Source organism: Eptatretus burgeri, chromosome 8 (assembly GCF_056783735.1).
Source record: "Eptatretus burgeri isolate ZD-2024b chromosome 8, Ebu_testis_v1, whole genome shotgun sequence".
NCBI classification, from domain to species: Eukaryota; Metazoa; Chordata; class Myxini; order Myxiniformes; family Myxinidae; genus Eptatretus; species Eptatretus burgeri.
The window spans coordinates 37,471,519-37,491,778 of record NC_140968.1 but is presented as its reverse complement, the minus strand read 5'-3'; the positions used below and the strand labels follow the sequence as shown (position 1 = coordinate 37,491,778).

General features: G+C 41.8%; 2 protein-coding genes across 7 annotated transcripts in view; one reads left to right on the top strand and one right to left on the bottom strand.

The window, feature by feature from the left end:
• The window catches only part of HEXD (hexosaminidase D), a 134,177-nt gene that overhangs the window by 32,537 nt on the left and 81,380 nt on the right, over positions 1–20,260 (top strand). For 2 of the 3 annotated variants that reach the window (XM_085891593.1, XM_085891591.1), the window contains exon 2: positions 2,432–2,562. In XM_085891593.1, coding sequence (XP_085747719.1) covers positions 2,465–2,562 — 98 coding nt within the window. In that variant the 5' untranslated portion in view covers positions 2,432–2,464. The remainder of the gene's footprint in view (positions 1–2,431; positions 2,563–20,260) is intronic. The other variant, XM_085891592.1, reaches the window with a different exon arrangement.
• Positions 15,453–19,863, bottom strand: LOC147021549 (uncharacterized). 4 transcript variants are annotated; one of them, XM_085891588.1, is made up of 3 exons: positions 19,742–19,860; positions 18,365–18,518; positions 15,453–18,187 (listed from the first exon to the last, which is right to left on the bottom strand). In XM_085891588.1, exon 3 carries the CDS (start codon positions 16,402–16,404, stop codon positions 15,589–15,591), a length of 816 nt encoding a protein of 271 aa, XP_085747714.1. In that variant the 5' UTR covers positions 16,405–18,187; positions 18,365–18,518; positions 19,742–19,860; the 3' UTR covers positions 15,453–15,588. The 4 variants fall into 4 exon arrangements, with proteins under 4 accessions (XP_085747714.1, XP_085747711.1, XP_085747713.1 ...); XM_085891585.1 differs by having other exon boundaries at positions 15,453–18,266; positions 19,742–19,827; XM_085891587.1 differs by having other exon boundaries at positions 15,453–18,266; positions 19,778–19,803.

The window sequence follows — 20,260 nt, the reverse complement described above, 5'->3', positions numbered from 1 at the left end:
TCCGCAGTCCACCCGCGCGAGATAGGGTAAATCGCCGAAAGTCGATACACCTATGGTACTCGCACGGGTAATCTGCCGAGGGATGGGACCACGCCAAAGGCCGACTCCGGACACGAACCCCTTAAGCGGTTCGTTCCGTATTACAGGGATAACCAAGCGGAGTTATCGACGGCCTTGACGGTTCCGATTAATTACAGGGATGTTGAAACCCACTACGAATCCCTTACGTGATGCAAGATGGAGATTCAATTAAAGGAAAAGACGAAGCAAAACGGGGAACAATGGGACCAGCACATTTAATACGCGACACACGGAAGCACGTATTTACAGTCAGCAACAGTTTTTATACACGTTTTCAATCAAAGCAAAGAAACATAAGCAAGAACACAATGCAGAGCTACAACCGAATATAATTTACATGAGCACAGGAACACTTAAACGATTCTATTTGACCAGATTGGCGCGACACACACACATTTACACCAAACCCCAAAAGAAAATGGAAGTCGCGACTTCCCTTTGTGTTTCGAGTCCTTCTCTCGTGACCGCAACTCCGAGCTCCTCCGGCATGGTCCGCGAGCTCGTGCCTCGCGCCACACGTGTGGTCCGCTTGACAGCACGGACGGGGTTTTGGGGAACGGACGGGGTCTTCCGGCGCTATCTCCGCGCTCGCTCACGGGATTCCAGGGCTCGCGCAAGGATCGAGGGCTCGGCAAGAACAACAAGCTCACGACCCGAACCAGAAGACGAACACGAACCCTCCTCGTCTGGCCCTTTTTTAGCGCGGGGCTCCGCCCTTCGCCTCGCCCCGTTTCTGGCTCCACCTGCCTTCTGGAAGCTTCCCAAAAAGGGGCGTGCCCTCTCGTTCCCCCCTCCCCGCGCCGTGCGGGGGACGAAGAAAGTCAGTTTTGGCTCGGGGCCAGGGAATTATTCCCCCAAAATCAGGCCCCCACCTTTTTTCACCTTTGACCCCTGGCTCAAATCGCACCTCCCCCATCAACGCCAGTTGAAGTCTGGAGGGCACCGAGATCGTCTGTCGTGGGTTTAGACACTGGTGTTGTTGGTGACCGTACCCATGCCTCACTTCTTGGCGGCGCTGCTCACACCCATACGCGCACCACACGCTCGCTTGCCGAAGCACTGGGAAGGACGAATTGTCTCGTTGTTGGCGCTGGTCAGACACCCACACGCGCACCACACTCTCACTTGCCCAAGCACTTCTCATTCTCTTCTCCCTCCCTGGCTTTCTTTTGCCCCGCTTTCTTTCCTCTCTGCTTTCCTCTCGCCTTCGCTTTCCTCTCTCCCGCTTTTTATATCTCCGGGCCGTCTCTGCGGGTGCAGTCCGCCCCAAGCTCCACTTGCGCACAGTTACCATGACGACCCCTGCACTCTTAAAAAAAGGCGGGCGTCTGAGCTCGCGAAAGATTGTTGCTGAGGAAGAATGGGGGGGGCGGGCTTCAGAGCTCATGAAAGAAATGTGTGTAAACGTGTTTGTCGTAAAGAAAAAAGCTTCCCATAAGAGAGGGGATCTATCCTTTACCCTTCTCAATGCATCACATTTAACATCCCATTAGACATGGGGATAGGGCTAATCTGAACATGCATTTGAGGAAATAATTGTCTGAGGACCTGGATGTGTGGATGCATTCATCAGACCGGATTTCTGAAATCCGTAACAATATTTAAGAAAAAAAAAGGCAATCTTTTATTCAAGTTTTTAACAGAGTCTTCTTATTGGTGCGACCCTCTCCACATCGTGGATATATCTGAGCATCTTTTACCAGGCTCCTTTGTATTTCATGATCATTCTCCATTTCTTTAGACCGCTTGGATGTCGGAACAATCAAATGGAAGCAAACTTGTAGTTTCACTTTTTGTGTTGCTGAGCTAGTGGTGAACAGCTGAAGCCCTGGATGGAAGAATGGGTGTCTCGCATGCGTAACCATGAGGAAGATGGTTCCACATGTGAGAGAAAAGAGGAACAAATGAGTGGAGGTTTAGCTGGGATTTTGGGTGTTTGACAAGAAGAATGTTACTGCCAGACCGTGTGCACCCTGCAGAAACCTGAGGGTGCAACAGAGTGCAATACCAAAATGGAGGCGTTGGAATCATAACATTTTGTTTAGTATTCCAGTTATCATACAATTTCGCACCATCTTTCTAAAGAATTGGATGGGAATACTCACGTGTGTAATACAGGACATCAATAATATCCATCAAATAATTTTGGCTTCCTACATTGTGGTGTATTTCTCACCTCGTTGCAGTTCTTTCAGATCACAGCATAGAAAGTGTTTACTTTATTGCAACTTTATTACTTAATTGCATTTTGCTTTAAAGTCCTGATGATTGGCATCTTCCAGAGCAGGATAGACCAGTTTTACAGAAAAACTGCACCCTCCTCCCCTCATCCCTTCCTATATATCTGTAGCAGGATGGTTAGAATGAGCTGAAGTGCAGCACCATGGCGAACGTGGCTCGGCTGCGGATGGTGTTTATACTTCGCACGGTGGTGTTTTTATTAGCCATTGGTGCCACCATCAAACTCTTGACTGGCAGCAGGTATGCTGAAACATGCTTTCTACTCAATCTCCACTACTCGCTTATTTACATGTAAACTTTGCATTGTTCTCTTGACCTCCCTTCTCCTTCACTGTCCTTGTATTTCTCACTGTCGGTGTCTTTCTCTGATCATGTTATTTGAATTATTTCTGTCCACTGTACCGTTTAATGGTTGTGATAAGCCGAATGTCAGTATATGATTGACCTTTTATGAAGTGAAGGTTTTCAGTAAGGGCAGTTTTGGGGGTAGGGGCTGATGTGAGTAAGGTTTATTACAGTCGACACAACCCAATCGATCCCAGAACGCAACAATATATATGTATATATATATATATATATATATATATATATATATATATATATATATATATATATATATATATATATGTATATATGTATATATATATATGTATATGTATATATATTTATATATATATCTATATATATGTATATATATGTATATATATATATATATATATGTATATATATATATGTATATATATGTATATATATATATATATATGTATATATATATATACACTGTCATGGCCAAAAATATTGGCACCCTTGCACTTTTTTAAATAATGCATCATTTCTTCCAGAAAATTGTTGAAATTCAAAAATATTTTGATATCCACACATGTATTTCTTTGGTTTGCAGGAGAACAAAAAAACAAAAAAGCTGAAAAAATTACTAAATCTTCGCTTATTCCACACAGAAATCCTAAAATGGCCCGGACAATATTATTGGCACCTTTGAAAAGTAGTGAGAAATAATTAGATTTCAAGCTGGTGATTCTGCTTAACTTTGGAATTGAAATCACCTGTGGTGAGTTGCAGATGCCTGCAATATAAAAATTTGAATGGACAGTTTGAAAACAACCAGTTTGAATGGAGAAAAGGAATCATTCTGCTGTTTTGTATCGCAGTGTGTACCGCAATGAGGGTGGAGAAAAGAAAGAGAACCAGAGAATTGTCTGAGGAGGTCAGACGCAGGATTGTAGCCAAGCATGGACTTTCTTTAAGGCTACAAGTCCATCTGCAGAGACCTTGATGTTCCTGTGTCCACCGTACGCAATGGTATCAGGAAGTTTAAGGCCCATGGCAATGTAGCCAACCTCCCTGGACGTGGCTGCAAAATAAAACTTGATCAAAGATTGCAGCGAAGGATTGTTTGAATGCTGGAGAAAGCACCTTGATCAACTGCCAAACAGATTCAAGTTGACCTTTAGACACAAGGTATGACCGTTTCAACTCGCACGATCCGTCGCCAACTCGATGAAAGGGGGTTCTATGGTCGGAAACCCAGGAGGACACCCCTGCTGAGAGAGAGAGAGAGAGAGAGAGAGAGAGAGAGAGAGAGAGAGAGAGAGAGAGAGAGAGAGAGAGAGAGAGAGAGAGAGAGAGAGAGAGAGAGAGAGAGAGAGAGAGAGAGAGAGAGAGAGAGAGAGAGAGAGAGAGAGAGAGACAGAGAGACAGACAGAGAGACACAGAGAGAGACACAGAGAGAGAGACAGAGAGAGAGAGAGACAGACAGAGAGACAGACAGAGAGAGAGACAGAGAGAGAGAGAGACAGAGAGAGAGACAGAGAGAGACAGAGATAAGAAAGCCTGACTGAGTTTGCCAAAACGCACCTGAACAAGCCAAAATCATTCTAGGAGAACGTCCTGTGGACAGATGAGATCAAATTGGAGCTCTTTGGTAAAGCATATCATCTCTGTTTACAGAAAACAAAATGAAGCCTTTAAAGAAAATAACACCTTCCTTACAGTCAAACATGGAGGAGGTTCAGTGATGTTTTGCTGTTGCTGTGCTGCCTCTGGCACTGGGTGCCTTGAATGTATGCATGGCATCATGAAATCAGGAGATTACTAAGGCATTTTGGAGCGCATTGTTCAACCCATTGTCAGAAAGCTGGGTCTCCATCAAAGGTCATGGGATCTTGCAGCAGGACAATGACCCCAAACACACTTCAAAAAGCACACAGGAATGGTTCAAGACAAAACACTGGACTGTTCTGAAGTGGCCAACAATGAGTCCAGATCTAAATCCCATTGAACACCTGTGGGGAGATCTGAAAACAGCAGTTGTGGGAAGGCACCCTTCAAATCTGGGAGAACTGGAGCAGTTTGCACAAGAAGAGTGGGCCAAACTGCCAGTAGAGAGGTGTAGGAAGCTCATTCATGGCTATAGGAAGTGTTTGACTGCAGTTATTTTGTCCAAAGGCTGTGATACCAAATATTAAGTCGAGGGTGTCAATAATTTTGTCATTGCTATCATTTTTATTTTCTGATTTGAAAGGATATTTTCAGTTCTTAATCAAAAACAAAGGTTTCTGTAATATTGATAGTCTAATATAGAATTGTGGAGATAAAATACTTTTTCAATTTCAACTTATTTTTGAGAAAATTGTGAGTTATTTGAAAAAAGTGCAAAGGTGCCAATATTTTTGGCCACGACTGTTGATGTTGCTTTTCTGGTTATTATCTGTCTCGGGCATGAAAGTTTGACATTTCATTTCCCTCAAAGGATTAAAATTTAAAAACATACATGTCGTTTCATATAGTATGTCGAGTGTCACCAAAGGATGTTTTGTTGAATATCGTACTTGCCGCCATAACTTTTTTCAACTTGCTTATCAATTGATATATTTCACTAACCATTGTCCATGCTGTGTACTGTTGCTACTGAGAAGTACTGCATAAAACACTTGAGAAGTATTTTATGTCTCTTCGATTCTTCTCTTGCCATCTGTGAAGAGCATGTTGGATTCCATTATTTACATTGGTGTGGATACTCATAAGTGGTAATGCATGATGTATGGTGTATGATAGGGAAGTTTTTATTTGGTGAGCAATTGCTTTGCTTCAAGATTTACAGCAATTTGTAGTTTTGGAGGTGTGCGGAACTGGAGTTTAGGTGAGCCTGCAAAATGTGAAGAAGCACATGGACACTCGGGTCCGGCGATACCAAATATTAACCCGAAGGTGTCAATAATTTTGTCAATGCCATTTCTTTTTATTTTCTGATTTAAAAGGATATATTCAGTTGAGTCAAAAACAACGGTTCTGTAATATTCACAGTGAAATTAAGAATTGGGGAGACCAAATACTTTCGTCAATTTCGACTTATTTTTCGAGAAAATTGTGAGTTATTACCCTCGCCAAAGGAGAGGGAATTGCATTTGGATCCGTTAGTTTGTTTGTCTGTCTGTTTGTTTAGCTGCACAGAACTTTCGTGTTTTTCTCCGCAACTGCTTGTCGGATTGAGAATAAATTTTCAACATTGGTATGACTACTCATGTAGAATGTTTTAATGATAATTATGATGTCATACAGTAGGTGATGTTGTGTGGCAGCCATATTGGAAAAACTTTGGACCTCTGTATCTCTGAAACCACACCATGTAAAAAATTGAAACTTGGCACATAGCAAGTGCTCCTCATAGGGAATGAGTGTGATATATATATATATATATATATATATATATATATATATATATATATATATATATATATATATATATATATATATATATATATATATATATATATACAGTAGACTAGGCGTAAGTCGGCAGCGTGTAACTCGTCACTTCGCCGAAGTCGGCAGCGTCAAAAAGTCCCGAATTTATCTCATGTTAAGTCCCTATGAATAAAGGGTCATCCCTCTGTAAGTCATCATCTCTAAGTCGTCACTTCGTCTAAGTCGTCAGATGTTGTCCGTTCCCACGTAATGGAAACTCAAGTAAATTACCACTCCTAACTCGTCACACGGAACTGCTGCCTCGTGAGAATCCCGATTTCCTGGAATCGTGATGCTCGCTCATTGGTTTACACCGCCAGTGATAGGCTATTTATAACTACGTACACACGTTGATCGCACTGCAGGCAGGACAATGGCGACTAAGCGTAAGCTTACAACTAAAACCTACCAATAAAAATACGACATTATCCAGTTTTGCGAGGCAAACCCACTGATGAAGAAAACAGCCACGGCTGAGAAGTTGGACATCAAACCACAGACATTGAACGATATCTTGAAGAATAAGGGCACGATGTTTGGACAAGTGGAGAAGATCGCGAGGCCGGTGGTAAGTGTGAAACGCGTGAAATGTGTGTCCTTTGAGGATGTCGATGACGCGCTCATCATCTGGTTTCGGCAAATGTCGGCTCAGCCAAATATTCGGTTGGACGGTGAAATGTTGCTGCTGAAGGCATGTAAATTCGCTGCGGACCTCGGGCATGATGATGCCGAGACCTTGCCGATGCACTGGATAGACAGATTCAAAGTGAGGTGGGGAATCGGCAAGGTCAAGAAGTGCGGAGAATCGGGCAGCGTGGATTCGGCAGCGGTCCACGACTGGAAGGATGGCAAATTGAAAGACATCTTGGAAAGGTATCAGCCTCGGGACGTGTACAATGCCGATGAGACTGGGCTTTTCTGGCAGATGCTGCCAGAAAAGTCTCTGGGGTTCGTTGGTCAATCCCATCATGGTGATAAGCAGGCGAAGTTGTCTTACAGTTGTTCATTATCTTTACTTTTGATAAACTGATTCATGAATTCCATCTTTGCTTGATCACTTTCCAACTCACCAATGAACCCCCCACCTATGCCCCGAGGATTGTGTTTTCCTTTTGGTACAATAGCCGGCTCTCACACATACGTGTCCAGGCCACGCGCGACTTCATCCTTCACCCCACAGTCATCATGAATGTTCGCATACGCGTAAGTCGTCACATTTCTAAGCCGTCACTTTTTTCTCGGTCCCGATGGTGACGACTTACGCCTCGTCTACTGTGTGTATGTATATATATATATATATATATATATATATATATATATATATATATATATATATATATATATATATATATATATTTTTTTTTTTTTTTTTTTAATGTCACGGGTGCCTTCGTTACGATGTCATCATTGCATATGTAGAACTCCGCATCCGATCAGTATGCAAATTTTTGAGGTTCATCTCGGGATAAAATGGTCCACAGAAAGAACATTTGATGACATCATCGGTCACGTGATTCCGAAGCCATATTGTTTTTAAAAATATACCTTCAAAAATCTTCTCCGAAATGGCTGAACAGATCGAGACGAAACATTACACGTATGACCGCCTGCCCATGAGGAACAAAAGGTTCACACATATGATGTCATATGTCACATGATTTGGCAGCCATATGGGATTTACCCTAAAACCTATAAAAAAGACACCACTCAAAAGACGTCCGGGTGAGGGTCTGCAATCTCTGCTCGTTTTCTTGTTTGAAAAAAGTGCAAGTGTGCCAATGTTTTCAACCACGACTGTAAATATATATATATATATATATATATATATATATATATATATATATATATATATATATATATATATATATATATATATATATATATATATATATATATATATATATATATATATATATATATATGTGTATGTGTATATATATATATATATATATATATATATATATATATATATATATATATATATATATATATATATATATATATATATATATATATATATATATACACACACACACACAAGTCTGGAGACGGCGATGGTTCACGAGCAATGTACACGGTTCGCCTTTTTTATTTTTTGACCTTCGAGGAGACGCCACGGGCAAACTGGCGGGAATCGGGAAAAACGTAAATGATGAAAGTTGTGTTGTACTCGAAGAGCACTACTTGCATACCAACTTTCATTCGAAACAGTTGAAAACCCTCGGAGCTCGATGCCCAATTTATTGATTTTTTGACATTTTCTAAGTTCGTGACCTTGTGACCTTGACCTTGGGACGAAAATGAAAAATCGAGCTCCGTGGGGCTATGCAGGTGCCATTGGGCTAACCAAATACTGAAACCCCTGCCAGATTCGACAAACCCCCTCGGAGAAGATGTAACTTGAAACCGGCTACCCCCTAAAAACACTTGTTTTTTGGGCGTGGCTCCGCCCATAATGGGCGCAACATGCCAATTCTCAGGAAAACACAACTAGATCATGATATAAACCTCACACCCAAATTTTATCAAGATCGGATCAAAACCCACGGAGCTATGCTCGGGACAGACAGACAGACACACAGACAGACACACCCATAACGAATATAGTGGTCACTGACTGACTCGTGAACCAAAAATTATCAGTTTTTCTGGTTTTACTATTTATAGGTATGTGTTTGAGTAAAATGAACATTTTTGTTTTATTCTATAAACTACTGACAACATTTCTCCCAAATTCCAAATAAAAATATTGTCATTTAGAGCATTTATTTGCAGAAAATGACAACTGGTCAAAATAACAAAGATTCAGTGTTTTCAGACCTCAAATAATCCAAACAAAACAAGTTCATATTCATTTTTAAACAACACAACACTAATGTTTTAACTTAAGGCCCGGTCACACCTTGACGTTTTAGCCAACGTATGCCGATTTTTGAATTTTTTTTCTAAAACGCTGCCACACGTTGAATACGTTATGGGTAAGTTTTGATAACATTGAGAGCACGCTGTAAAACACTGCCATACGTCGTTGTGCGTTGGCTTTAAACGTTGTACTTTTCGGTTGTCCTCAAATTTTTTCATGCTTGAAATTTCACGACGTATACCGGCGTATGACTCACACGTTCCGCTACGCTGGCCACAAGTTGTATGCACGGTCTGCGATCATTGACAGACGTCAACACATGCTACTTGTAAGTTAATCATAAGTTGAGACACGCCGAGGTAATGTTTAGCGTACCCGAAACTTGTTTCTAACCTATGATTAACATGTTGTTGGCACGTTACGCGATCGTTGCCACACATCGACAGATGTTACTTTTAAGTTACGCATAGGATGAAAGACGTCGGTATAATGGATCGTCCTTGCGTCAGCGTCCACGGCCACGGCCAGGACACTTATTTGCAGCATTCTTCAAACTTTTCTTCGGCATGACGAGGATGTTCACACTTCGATGTCTAACTTGGCTATGATTCCAATTGTCCATCGGCAGCGTCTATTTAAAACAGTCGAGTTTGAGCGTTTTAACACGTTCAGAAGAAACGCTTCAAATTTCCAAACCCCAGCGTCAAAAAACAAAGGCGAGTGACAGCAATTTAAATCGTTCATTGTAAACAATGAAAATAGCAGAGTGGTACCGTTTAAAAGTCGTTGAGTGTAAATAAAAATCCAATTGTTGAGCGCAAGCGTCTACTTTCAATAGTGGAGTTTGAGCGATTTAACACGTTCAATAGAAACGATTAAAATTTCCAAGCGCCAGCGTCAAAAAACAAAGGCGAGTGACAGCAATTTAAATCGTTCATTGTAAACAATGAAAATGGCTGAGTGGTACCGTTTAAAAATCGTTGAGTGTAAAAAAAATCCAATTGTTGAGCGCAAGCGTCTACTTTCATTAGTGGAGATGCAGCCATTTAAATCGTTGAGTGGCAGCCTATGAACCTACCCGTGGACACGCGGACGCAAGGACGATCCATCATAACCCACACCCTCCCCCTCACACTCACCTACTACTGCCAACATGAACAAACTAATACTAATACTAATACTAATACTAATACTGATACTGATAATGATACTGTTACTGCTGACATGGACATCAACTCAAAAAGGAACTCGAAAACACTGTTGGGTTCCCCTTTTATGAGCAGCATTTTTATATACCAATTCCCAAAACCGCTGGGAACACGTCTTTATATGGCAGTTGTAAGCTAGAAACACATTCATTTTTTTTTTTTGTCGACCGGAAGACGTCATTGGAATACGTCTACATACGTCGATGTGTGTTGGGACTACGTAAAGAATTGGTTCAAAGCACGTCAAACATAAGTTAGAAATAAGTTTCGCGTAAAAAAGACATTACCGCGACGTGTTTCAACTTATGAGTAGTTTATAAGTAGCCTTTGTGGACGTGTGTAAGCGTCCGCATATCGTGTGTACAACTTATCCCCATCGCATGCAGAACGTGTGTCATACGCCGAGTACGTCGTAAAAATTTTGAACATGTTTAAAATTTCTTGACGTACTCTACTTACTACGACGTATGATAGCGTACTTTAGCGTTCTACTCACGTATACCAAACTTACTCATACCGTATTTGACGTGCCCCCAACGTTTTAGACACATTTTTCTTAGGTCGGCATACGCTGGCAAGATCGCCAAGGTGTGACCGCGATGTTGTCACTTCCATTTCTACGGCAGTTATGATTCGAATCGTTGTGCGTCAGCCTTTTAATAGGCTACGTCACGACATCGTCGGCGATGCGTGCAACTCGCTATGCCGAAGTTAGACTATCGTTGGGCATAGGTTGTGTAGGCCAACAACAGGTTCAGCATTCGTTGGTATAAGTTATCTATAACACAACGAAACGTTCTGTGTCCATTACTAATATGTTATGCATACGACCAACTCGTTATGAATACGTCCGAATCTTAAAAAAAAAAACATCAAAAGTTCAACGTCAGCCAGCGTTTTACATACATTTTAATACGTTGCCATCGCTGGCTAAAACGTCAAGGTGTGACCGGGCCTTTAGGAAGAGTTCAGAAATCAATATTTTGCGGAATAACCCTGATTTTCAATCACAGCTTGCATGCGTCTTGGCATGCTCTTCACCAGTCTTTCACATTGCTGTTGGGTGACTTTATGCCACTCTTGGCACAAAAATTCAAGCAGCTCGGCTTTGTTTGATGGCTTGTGATCATCCATCTTCCTCTTGATCACATTCCAGAGGTTTTCAATGGGGTTCAGGTCTGGAGATTGGGCTGGCCATGACAGGGTCTTGATCTGATGGTCCTCCATCCACACCTTGATTGACCTGGCTGTGTGGCATGGAGCATTGTCCTGCTGGAAAAACCAATCCTCAGAGTTGGGGAACATTGTCAGAGCAGAAGGAAGCAAGTGTTCTTCCAGGACAACCTTGTACGTGGCTTGATTCATGAGTCCTTCACAAAGACAAATCTGCCCGATTCCAGCCTTGCTGAAGCTGGAATATAGCGATATATATATATATATATATATGTATATATATGTATATATACATATATATATATGTATATATATGTATATATATGTATATATATATATATATATGTATATATATATATATATATATATATATATATGTATATATATATATATATATATATATATATATATATATATATATATATATATATATATATATATATATATATATATATATATATATATATATATATATATATATATAGCCTGGTGTTGGCGCAGTGGGAAGGGCAGCGGCTTGGGATCCAAAAGGTCCTGAGTTCAAGCCCCGTTGGGCCACTGAATTAATACACCAGGGGGTTGACTCAGCCTGTCATCCTTCTGAGGTCGGCGAAATGAGTACCAGTGTACTGGGCCGGTGTATACATCGGTTAAAATAGGTGTACCATATCCCTGTGTCGTAAGATGTGACCAGGGTTGCGTCAGGAAGGGCATCCGGCGTAAAACATGTGCCAAATCACTATGCGGATCATACGGATGATCCGCTGTGGCGACCCCGAACGGGAGCAGCCGAAAGAAGAAGAAGAAGAAATATATATATATATATATATATATATATATATATATATATCGATTCTCGGAACCGCATGCCGCCAAGGCAATGGCTTCCAACGTATAGTGGTCCCAACACAGTTATTCCTTTAATATACGTTTAGATAGTCCCTTCCCTTTTGTCTAGAGGGACAACGGGACATGCGTTGCGGGGATCTCATAGCTAGGTCTGTTTACACCACTAACTTCATTTCTACTCTTTTTTTTTTCTGCTTATTCCTGAGGTAAATCCGAATTTTGGTCCTCGCGTCGGCCAGCAGGCACTGCGCTCGGACACCCGATCAGCATAGCACGGCACAGCGCAGAACTCCCGTCCTCAAGTGATCCCTCAACCCAACTTTTGCGGCAAGTCATAAGAGTATGCCCGGCAGCTCGAGATGATTGGCTCAACCTTCCAATGATATGGGATTAGATTGCTGGTTGCATTGAAAAGGGATACGAATGAATATCTCTTAAAGAGGCTGCATGGATGTTGTTCTTCACAACACAGAAGCAAATGACCCAATTTTGGCGAGAGGGTGGCTGGCAGCTTGTTCCCAATGACTACATTGTCAGAGGCCAATAAAAGAAAAACCACCACTATGCCACGTTGTACGGAACACAAGTGTGCAAGACACTAGCGGCTCGTTCTTTTCAACTCATTTCTGGATTTCATTATATCCGGCGACCGCGAGCGCTGGCCACGTGCGTGATGGCGGATCCGCGCGCACTGTGCAGACATGCTTGAAGGCAGACCCGTGTGCTGCTCGCGATACTTTATTAACGTACAGAGCAGGGCACGAATGGCACACATCTTACCGGCTGTGCATGGGTATGCCATAACATCTTACTCTCGGTCCTCGCTGGTGGTCGCGGTTGTTCTCTACGGACGGCGGATGTCTCCTCGCCCCTCAGGCCGGCGGGGCCGCGATTAGGCAGGGGCATGCTGTACAGCTCATTCTGTCCGACTTGGGATTGATAACTCCGCCTTCTCCACCCAAGTGCCTTCCTTCACGCCCGACGGCCGCGTCTCGTTCTCTGGACCGACGCTAGCTGCACGAAGTGCCATGAATCAAAAAGCGGCGCACCAGCTGTCGCAGGTATCGCCCAGCGGAGCATCCCCCCCAAAACGTATTGGTGGCGCGATCGGGCAATCGTGCAAGCTATTCAGAGACTGTTAGCCTCATCTCCTCTCCTCCCCTTTCTCTTCATTAACTCCTCTTCATCGGGTTTTGTGTGTTTGTTTGTTTGTGTGTAAATCAAGTCGTCGTTTAAACATAATTTTCAGCATTTAAGTGAAAGAGTGGCAATTTCAAGTTGGTTAACCACAATTGATCTGTTCCAAAATGCAAATCGGACTCACAGAATTAGAAGAAATCTGAGAAATATCCATGGACGAGACTGAGAATTGACGATTTCCTCTAATTTCCTGTAACTACAACTAGTGGCCACAGTGGATAAAAATATAAACAACCACACATGGACGCTTCACCTTTTAGCAATCGATACAAAATCGATTATAACTTCTCTTGTGGTCCTGGAACCAAACAAACATTATATTGATAACAGCCCTCACAGCTCCCATAGCTCCCTCTTCCTACCCCCACTCCAAACATGATTAATAGAAAATATCATAATTTTAAACTTACCCTGCACACTCAGTATCCCCAGGTATGTACTTCCCATCGGTGTTTAGAAGCACCAAATCCAGATACACAGTCCATTCACTGGTAGCGATCCATCAGGGCTTTGTGCAGCACACACCGATCCGCTCGGGCCTTGCACCGATCCAAAACTTCCATCGTGCAGCGGCGCCGCCCTTTCTCTCAGGTACTTTTCCAAGTATTTTCAGCTTCTTTGAGAAGCTTTGTGAGACAATTTAGGTGAAAATCCTTGTCTCGCACACACGATATACGTTATGGTGCCCTGAACACCACCTTTCTCCTGGGGTTCTGTGCATGCCGGCGAGCATTTTTTGGGGGGCAGAAAACATAATTTTGAAAGTCTGGTATTATCTCCCATCTTTGCTCTGAAGCAAATACCACGTGCTGTTCGAGCAATTAGCTTGTGAAAGACTAAGCTGTAATTATCTCGCTGAGCAGTGTTCAGACATTTGCTTGTATGTTGTACTGTATTGAAATTTTTGTACTTTTTTGTTTTGTTTTAATTTTCTTCTGCAGAATTCTGGCTGAAACCTCAGTGCACAAACAAATCAAAGTGTATTCAAGGACAACCTTTGCTCGACATAATGCTCGGTGACCTTTCGTTTGGAATGTTGATGTATAAATACCTTACTCGAAGTATAACGCCAAGGCAATTGCATTTACCAGCAACTATGAGGGTTATCTTTTACTCGGTTGATATTACGAACAGTTTGGCAAACATGGAATTGCATTCCAGGGAGGTTTTGCCATGGTATGTCTGGTCATTCTTAATAATAATCATAATAATAACAAAAACAATAATTGGAAGGGCGCTCAGTAGAGCGCATATCTCCGCCACACAATGCCTGATCCAGTAGAACGTATCAACCCAATACATTTTCGAAATATCATGCTACGTATCGGTTTACCCCTATCTCTCAATGGTGAAGAATCACTTAAAAAATTATCAGATTCAGATCTTCACCAAAATCTAATCAATTCTTCCTTGTCACACACCTAACCTGCCCACCAAATTTCATCTGAATCCATCCACAACTTTTTGAGATATCCTGCACACAAACAAACAAACAAACAAACAAACACTGACATGGGTGAAAACATAACCTCCTTCCACCTTCCACAGCACCAACAGATCTACCTAATATAGTACAGGCATTTTAGCAGAAATATTTGGTCAACCTCCCACAAATTGCAACAAAAGAAAACTCAACAGATTTTGATTCCTGGATATGTCCTCAGTGACAGAAAAAAAAGTCCTAAGGGATCCTCCGGGGGGGGGGGCGGGGGGGGGAAGTCCTGAAATCATGGAAATCCAATATGGCCGCCACCCGGCTTCGGGGAAAATGAGAAAATTATAAAGATTGATATTTTAATATGTATATATATGTTTTTCTGCATTCTAACTGCTTCTAGTTATAGTCAGTATATTGATATACAAGATTAATTATAAAAAAAGTGAAATGTATTGAGGGTAAAATAAAAAATTATAGCTTTTTTGTCCAAAAATGTCAATTTTTTGTCCCCAAAAAAAAATATTTACCTGATACTGATTTTGGCTCCTGGACAAAAAAAAATGTTGAAGACACAAGATGAAATCAAGTCTATGGCAATACAATATAATTATGTAAATCATTGAAACATGACAAAATTCACAATTCCACTCGGGGCAATCACATCTGCCTGACGAAGGTGTCGAAATGAAAATGAAAATTCACATTAAACTCAGAAACTACATCCATTATAAACTTACGATACATGTTGAGAAAAATCAAGCATATTAAAGTTAGAACTCAACAATATCGTCATCATCCTCATCATTGTCACATGGAGTGTCTGTGCAGCCAGAGCCCCTGCAGTTTCCACAAGCTGGAGTGCACTCAATGTTGTGCTTCTTGCATGTGCATCTCATGGTGCTACATTCAGCCTGGCAGTTGCACCTAATGACACGTAACATCTTTTCAGGAGCTGGAGCTATTGATGTCTGAAGTGGCACAAAACCCTTGTCACACTTCTGCCAACCCCAGTCTGTCGGAAGAAGTTCATCTGCACATCCCTTCCATTCTTGGACTTGCAGATACACACGCAGGCTGTGATACTTTGCTGCTTCTGATGTTGGTGGTAACGTCTGTGGTTGCACGTGAGAGGAGCTCGAAGCCACCTTGTCCTTGTACCGCTGATACCGGAGGGTGTCCAGGGTGTCAGTTGACTTTCCGTTGGAGATTATCACCAATGTTTTTTCTCCTGCATCTGCCACATCACATACGGAAGCTGGATATGTATCAAAAACCTTGGCCTGCTCTCGGAATGTGTTGTTTGCTTTGAACTTTTTGAGGGAAGCTCCCTTTCCAATCCCATGAAGACGAGATGTCGTGTCGCACCCAAGAACTGCATGTAGAAACAGTATGTGCTTGCATATGTCTGTACCAACCATTTTCTTTGTAGCCTTGATGTTCCAGATGCGAGGTTTCTTCATGTTCTTCTTTGGCTCGGGACAAAAGAAGAGGTCATGGGATTCTAAGCTTGCATGGTAGCATAGGAGGACGAGGAGGTCTGTGTCATCACCAACTAACACAGTGTTGGTGACAGTAGCAGACTGCATGGCCTTCAGTACAATCAGGAGATCCCTGAGGCATGGTGTGTCTCACAGTTCTTCTTCTGAAGCTCTTCACTCAACATAAAAATGAATCGCTGTTTATTCTGCCTATTGGCAAGAAACTGTTCCTTCTTCATTGTGAGACAGATGCATGTCAGCTGTAAATGTCACAGTAGTGCTAGCATTCCCTTTAGACCGTCTCTGGTGTGTCATGTCCTTCGTGTTGGTACTCTCATAACCATCAAACACGACTATGGCATCTCCGTACTTCTTCGTTACATAATCAGTGTACTGGTGGAATATGTCTCTGTATGTAGATCCATGAGACCATGGAATGCATTGAACAAGTGCCCCGCCATCCAAAACATACTGTTGCCCATCATTGGGGATATCGGCTGGGACATCGGATCTAAGAAGATCCCAGATGTCATCAGCAAAGACTGGCTTGTGTGCTTCTCGGAGCTGAAGAGAGGAATCAAAGAGGGCTGGAGGATAGCTGCACAGTTCATATTTGAAGGCCGACTCCAGTTCTTCTGCTGTCTGTTGATGTGGATTTTTTTAACCCACCCCGTTGTGATCGTTGAAGGATTCTTGCTGGCCGATTGTGGAATCCTATTTGACTTCAGGCAGAGTTTAACGTTTGTCCAATTTGCTTATAAAATCCTGCATAAAACCCATTGACACTGATAACCGATGTCCACACAAGTCTTTCCTTGTGAAACAATTTATTTTCTAATTATCCACCATACACTTCTCACCCTCATACAATGAACTTAAGAATCCCCATTGATTGCAATATTATTTGGTTCTATTTCATTTATTCTTACTTTTAGTTAACAGTTAAACCAACCCGATTCAATTCACTTCCACATTACATCAGAGAGTTTTATTCTAACTTGGTACTTGGTCAGTTCCAAGGAGTACAAGCCACTGAGATTCTAATTTCCTCAGGTACTTGCACTGAAACAATTTTACATTTCAAAGCATTTTTTTCTTTCATGGGAGAGTGGTGGGGGCTTTCAACCCAGACTGCAGACGTGTCCTTTTAGGCGAGAAGCCACTTCGTACATTTCGAGGCAAAGGTTCGCTGTTATCAGCTCAGGTCACACCGCCCCAGACCAAGACGTTTATCAACATTTAGGGCAAAAGTCTCTTGGCCAGAAAGGACAGCCAATTCAACTTGTAGCATAAAACTTACATTTCTAAAACTCCGTTTGTTACAATTTAGAATACATTAGTATAAATTTTTCCCCCACACTCCCCCGTTTTTTTTTTTTAAGGAAAATTTGAATAATTTTTCTTCCACAGGATTACCATGTCCCGTTCCTGAAGGAGAAAAGATTTCCATTACTCAAGTTCAATCAACAATGGCAGCGAGTGCTCATATCAGAAAATGAGTGAGTTTCCATTTAATTTATGGCCTGTCCATCCGCATGTGTCACACATTGAAAACATGCTACCCGAAGTCAGAAGATAAACAGGTCAGGGTGTGGATAAAGCAGCACCCAACGGGAAACACAATCGAAGCACTCCTTGAGCTGAGGAGAACGTAAATGTGGGCAAGTACAAGCTTGGGCCGGACACTGGGTTGAAGATACGAAAAGGACTCGAGAGGTGAACAGAGATCCAGTCCCAACAGAGCATGGGGCCTCGCAGCAGCAGTCCGTGCAATCAGGCCTGATTTCACCAAGCGAGCTGTGCACGTTAGATGCAGTCGCTTTGCAGCATGAGCCCCCACTCGCACCATTGAACACATGTTGCAGAGGACTCGCAGTGTGGAACTCCAGGCCTGTCATACATTGAAGCAACCACAGCAAGTTCATGATGTATTTGCAGAGCAGCAATCGAGAGTGTGGCTGAGAACATTCCTTCAGGCAGGCACCACACAACGCCGACGTTAAGACTTTGCTCAACCTTCTTCTCAGTGGGTTTTTTTCTTTCTTTTTCCCACATTGCTCCATCTTACCTCCTCAGGAAGGGGTACAGTTTCATGATCACGTGTTGAATGCCCAATCACCAACATCTGGGTTCTCTCATCGTCCAATCTTTGTGTGGAAGTTCTTTCGAAGCTTCATTTATACGAAATCGTACATTTGCATCGTTCACCTGCATTCAACACTCTGAAACAAACAAAATCAAAGTTAACATCGAGTAAACATCATGGGTAAGCATCATGGGCTCATGTATTTCCACAAGACTGACAAAGGTTCTTCCAAAGCATTCAACTTGCATTATCAATATTTTATCTCTTTCCTTATTATTTCCCTAAATGACAACTAAAATATATAGAAATCTCAGTTGTATGTGTACTCAAAACATTCATCTCATTTGCTATTTCCATGTAAAAGCAAACAGTCTTTATCAGGGTTCCAATTTGCGATCAATAATTCTTTTCACAAAAATATTCCATCATTTATCCCAAAATATGAAAGTAATCGATTTCTTCAAGAACCGAATCCAATTTGATTTTGCACAGTTACCAATTTAACATTCACATCTGCTAAACAATTTACAGTTTCTTTCACAAATAGTTCCAGAGCAACTGCCATTTCTTTTTATGATCTTGATTTAATTCTCATAACTTTTCCTTATCCTCAATTAACAGATTAACAAGTTTTTTTTTATGAGCTTAGTCTGAAAGTAACTAACACAGTTACCGCACAACCCTCAATTTGAGAGTTCCACTCCGCTCGGCCATCCTGGCATCGAGTTGCCGAGCTGCAGAGCGTCCTTGGCTGCAGAGCGTAAAATATCTCAAAAATAATGTTTAACCAATCACTCTTAAACAACTTTTGGTCTCAACAATAAAATATTTTCTTTAAAAAATCCATAAATCAAAATTAAATCTTCAGCGTCTATCCAATTAAATCATGAATTTACCTTGACTGAATCGATCAAAGGGTTACACTGGGTTGTTTGCCATTGCCTTCCCAGCACAAGTTCAGGCAACATTAACATTCGCAGACGAATAAAACAATATGCCTATTTCAACGTCCATCCGAGGGCATCATCAATTATCTGTGAATCGCCCCACGTGATAAACATCATCAAATCATTAAAAATCATTCCAAATCACGTTTCTACATTTAAATCACATCTTTTAAGTACAATGGTTACAACTCAGATCAAATCTTCGAAACATTTCTGACACGTCCTCAGAGCTCGCCCAGCACTTAAACCTGCCAGGTTGTGTAATTACAAATCATCACAATGCCAGCGAGAGCTCAACTCCCAAGACTTCACGTTCCAAATATATCCCACATTCACAATTGTTATTTCAATTTATCCAATCCCTGTGGCTTTTAAATAAAACTTCAACACTTTTTCCATAAATGGACTTCACTTTAAACAGATTCAGTAGAGAGGGTGCGCCACAAACAGCAAGTAACAAGGAACAGGAAGTTCTCTCCACATCCGGTGGGAATAAAAAAGAAAAACTCTTAAGACAGGCAAAACCCACAGTTTAGCATTACTCTGTCATGGCTTCAACACACACACTAACGAGCATTGCATCTCGTAGACTCGTGTGTGATCATGTGACAAATACCAATCACATTTCTATGTCATTCTAAAGTCATTGCCAACGGCATGCACATTTCGACACAATAGCCCCATCCTCTTGAATCTGCATATGAATCAAATTTCACACTTAAAGCTAAGACTCAAACACAGACTCAGTGGAACAGACATGCCACCCCCCACAGATCCAGTGGAGGGGGCGAGCTGCACAGTCGCAGCCCCCACAGATTGAATGCACACACACAACCGCGACCTTCGCGTTATCAGCACCAAACCACAAACAGCCAAGCTGCTTCGACTCTCTGCCTGAAGTTTCTTAGTTGTTAAAAATATAGTCAAAATC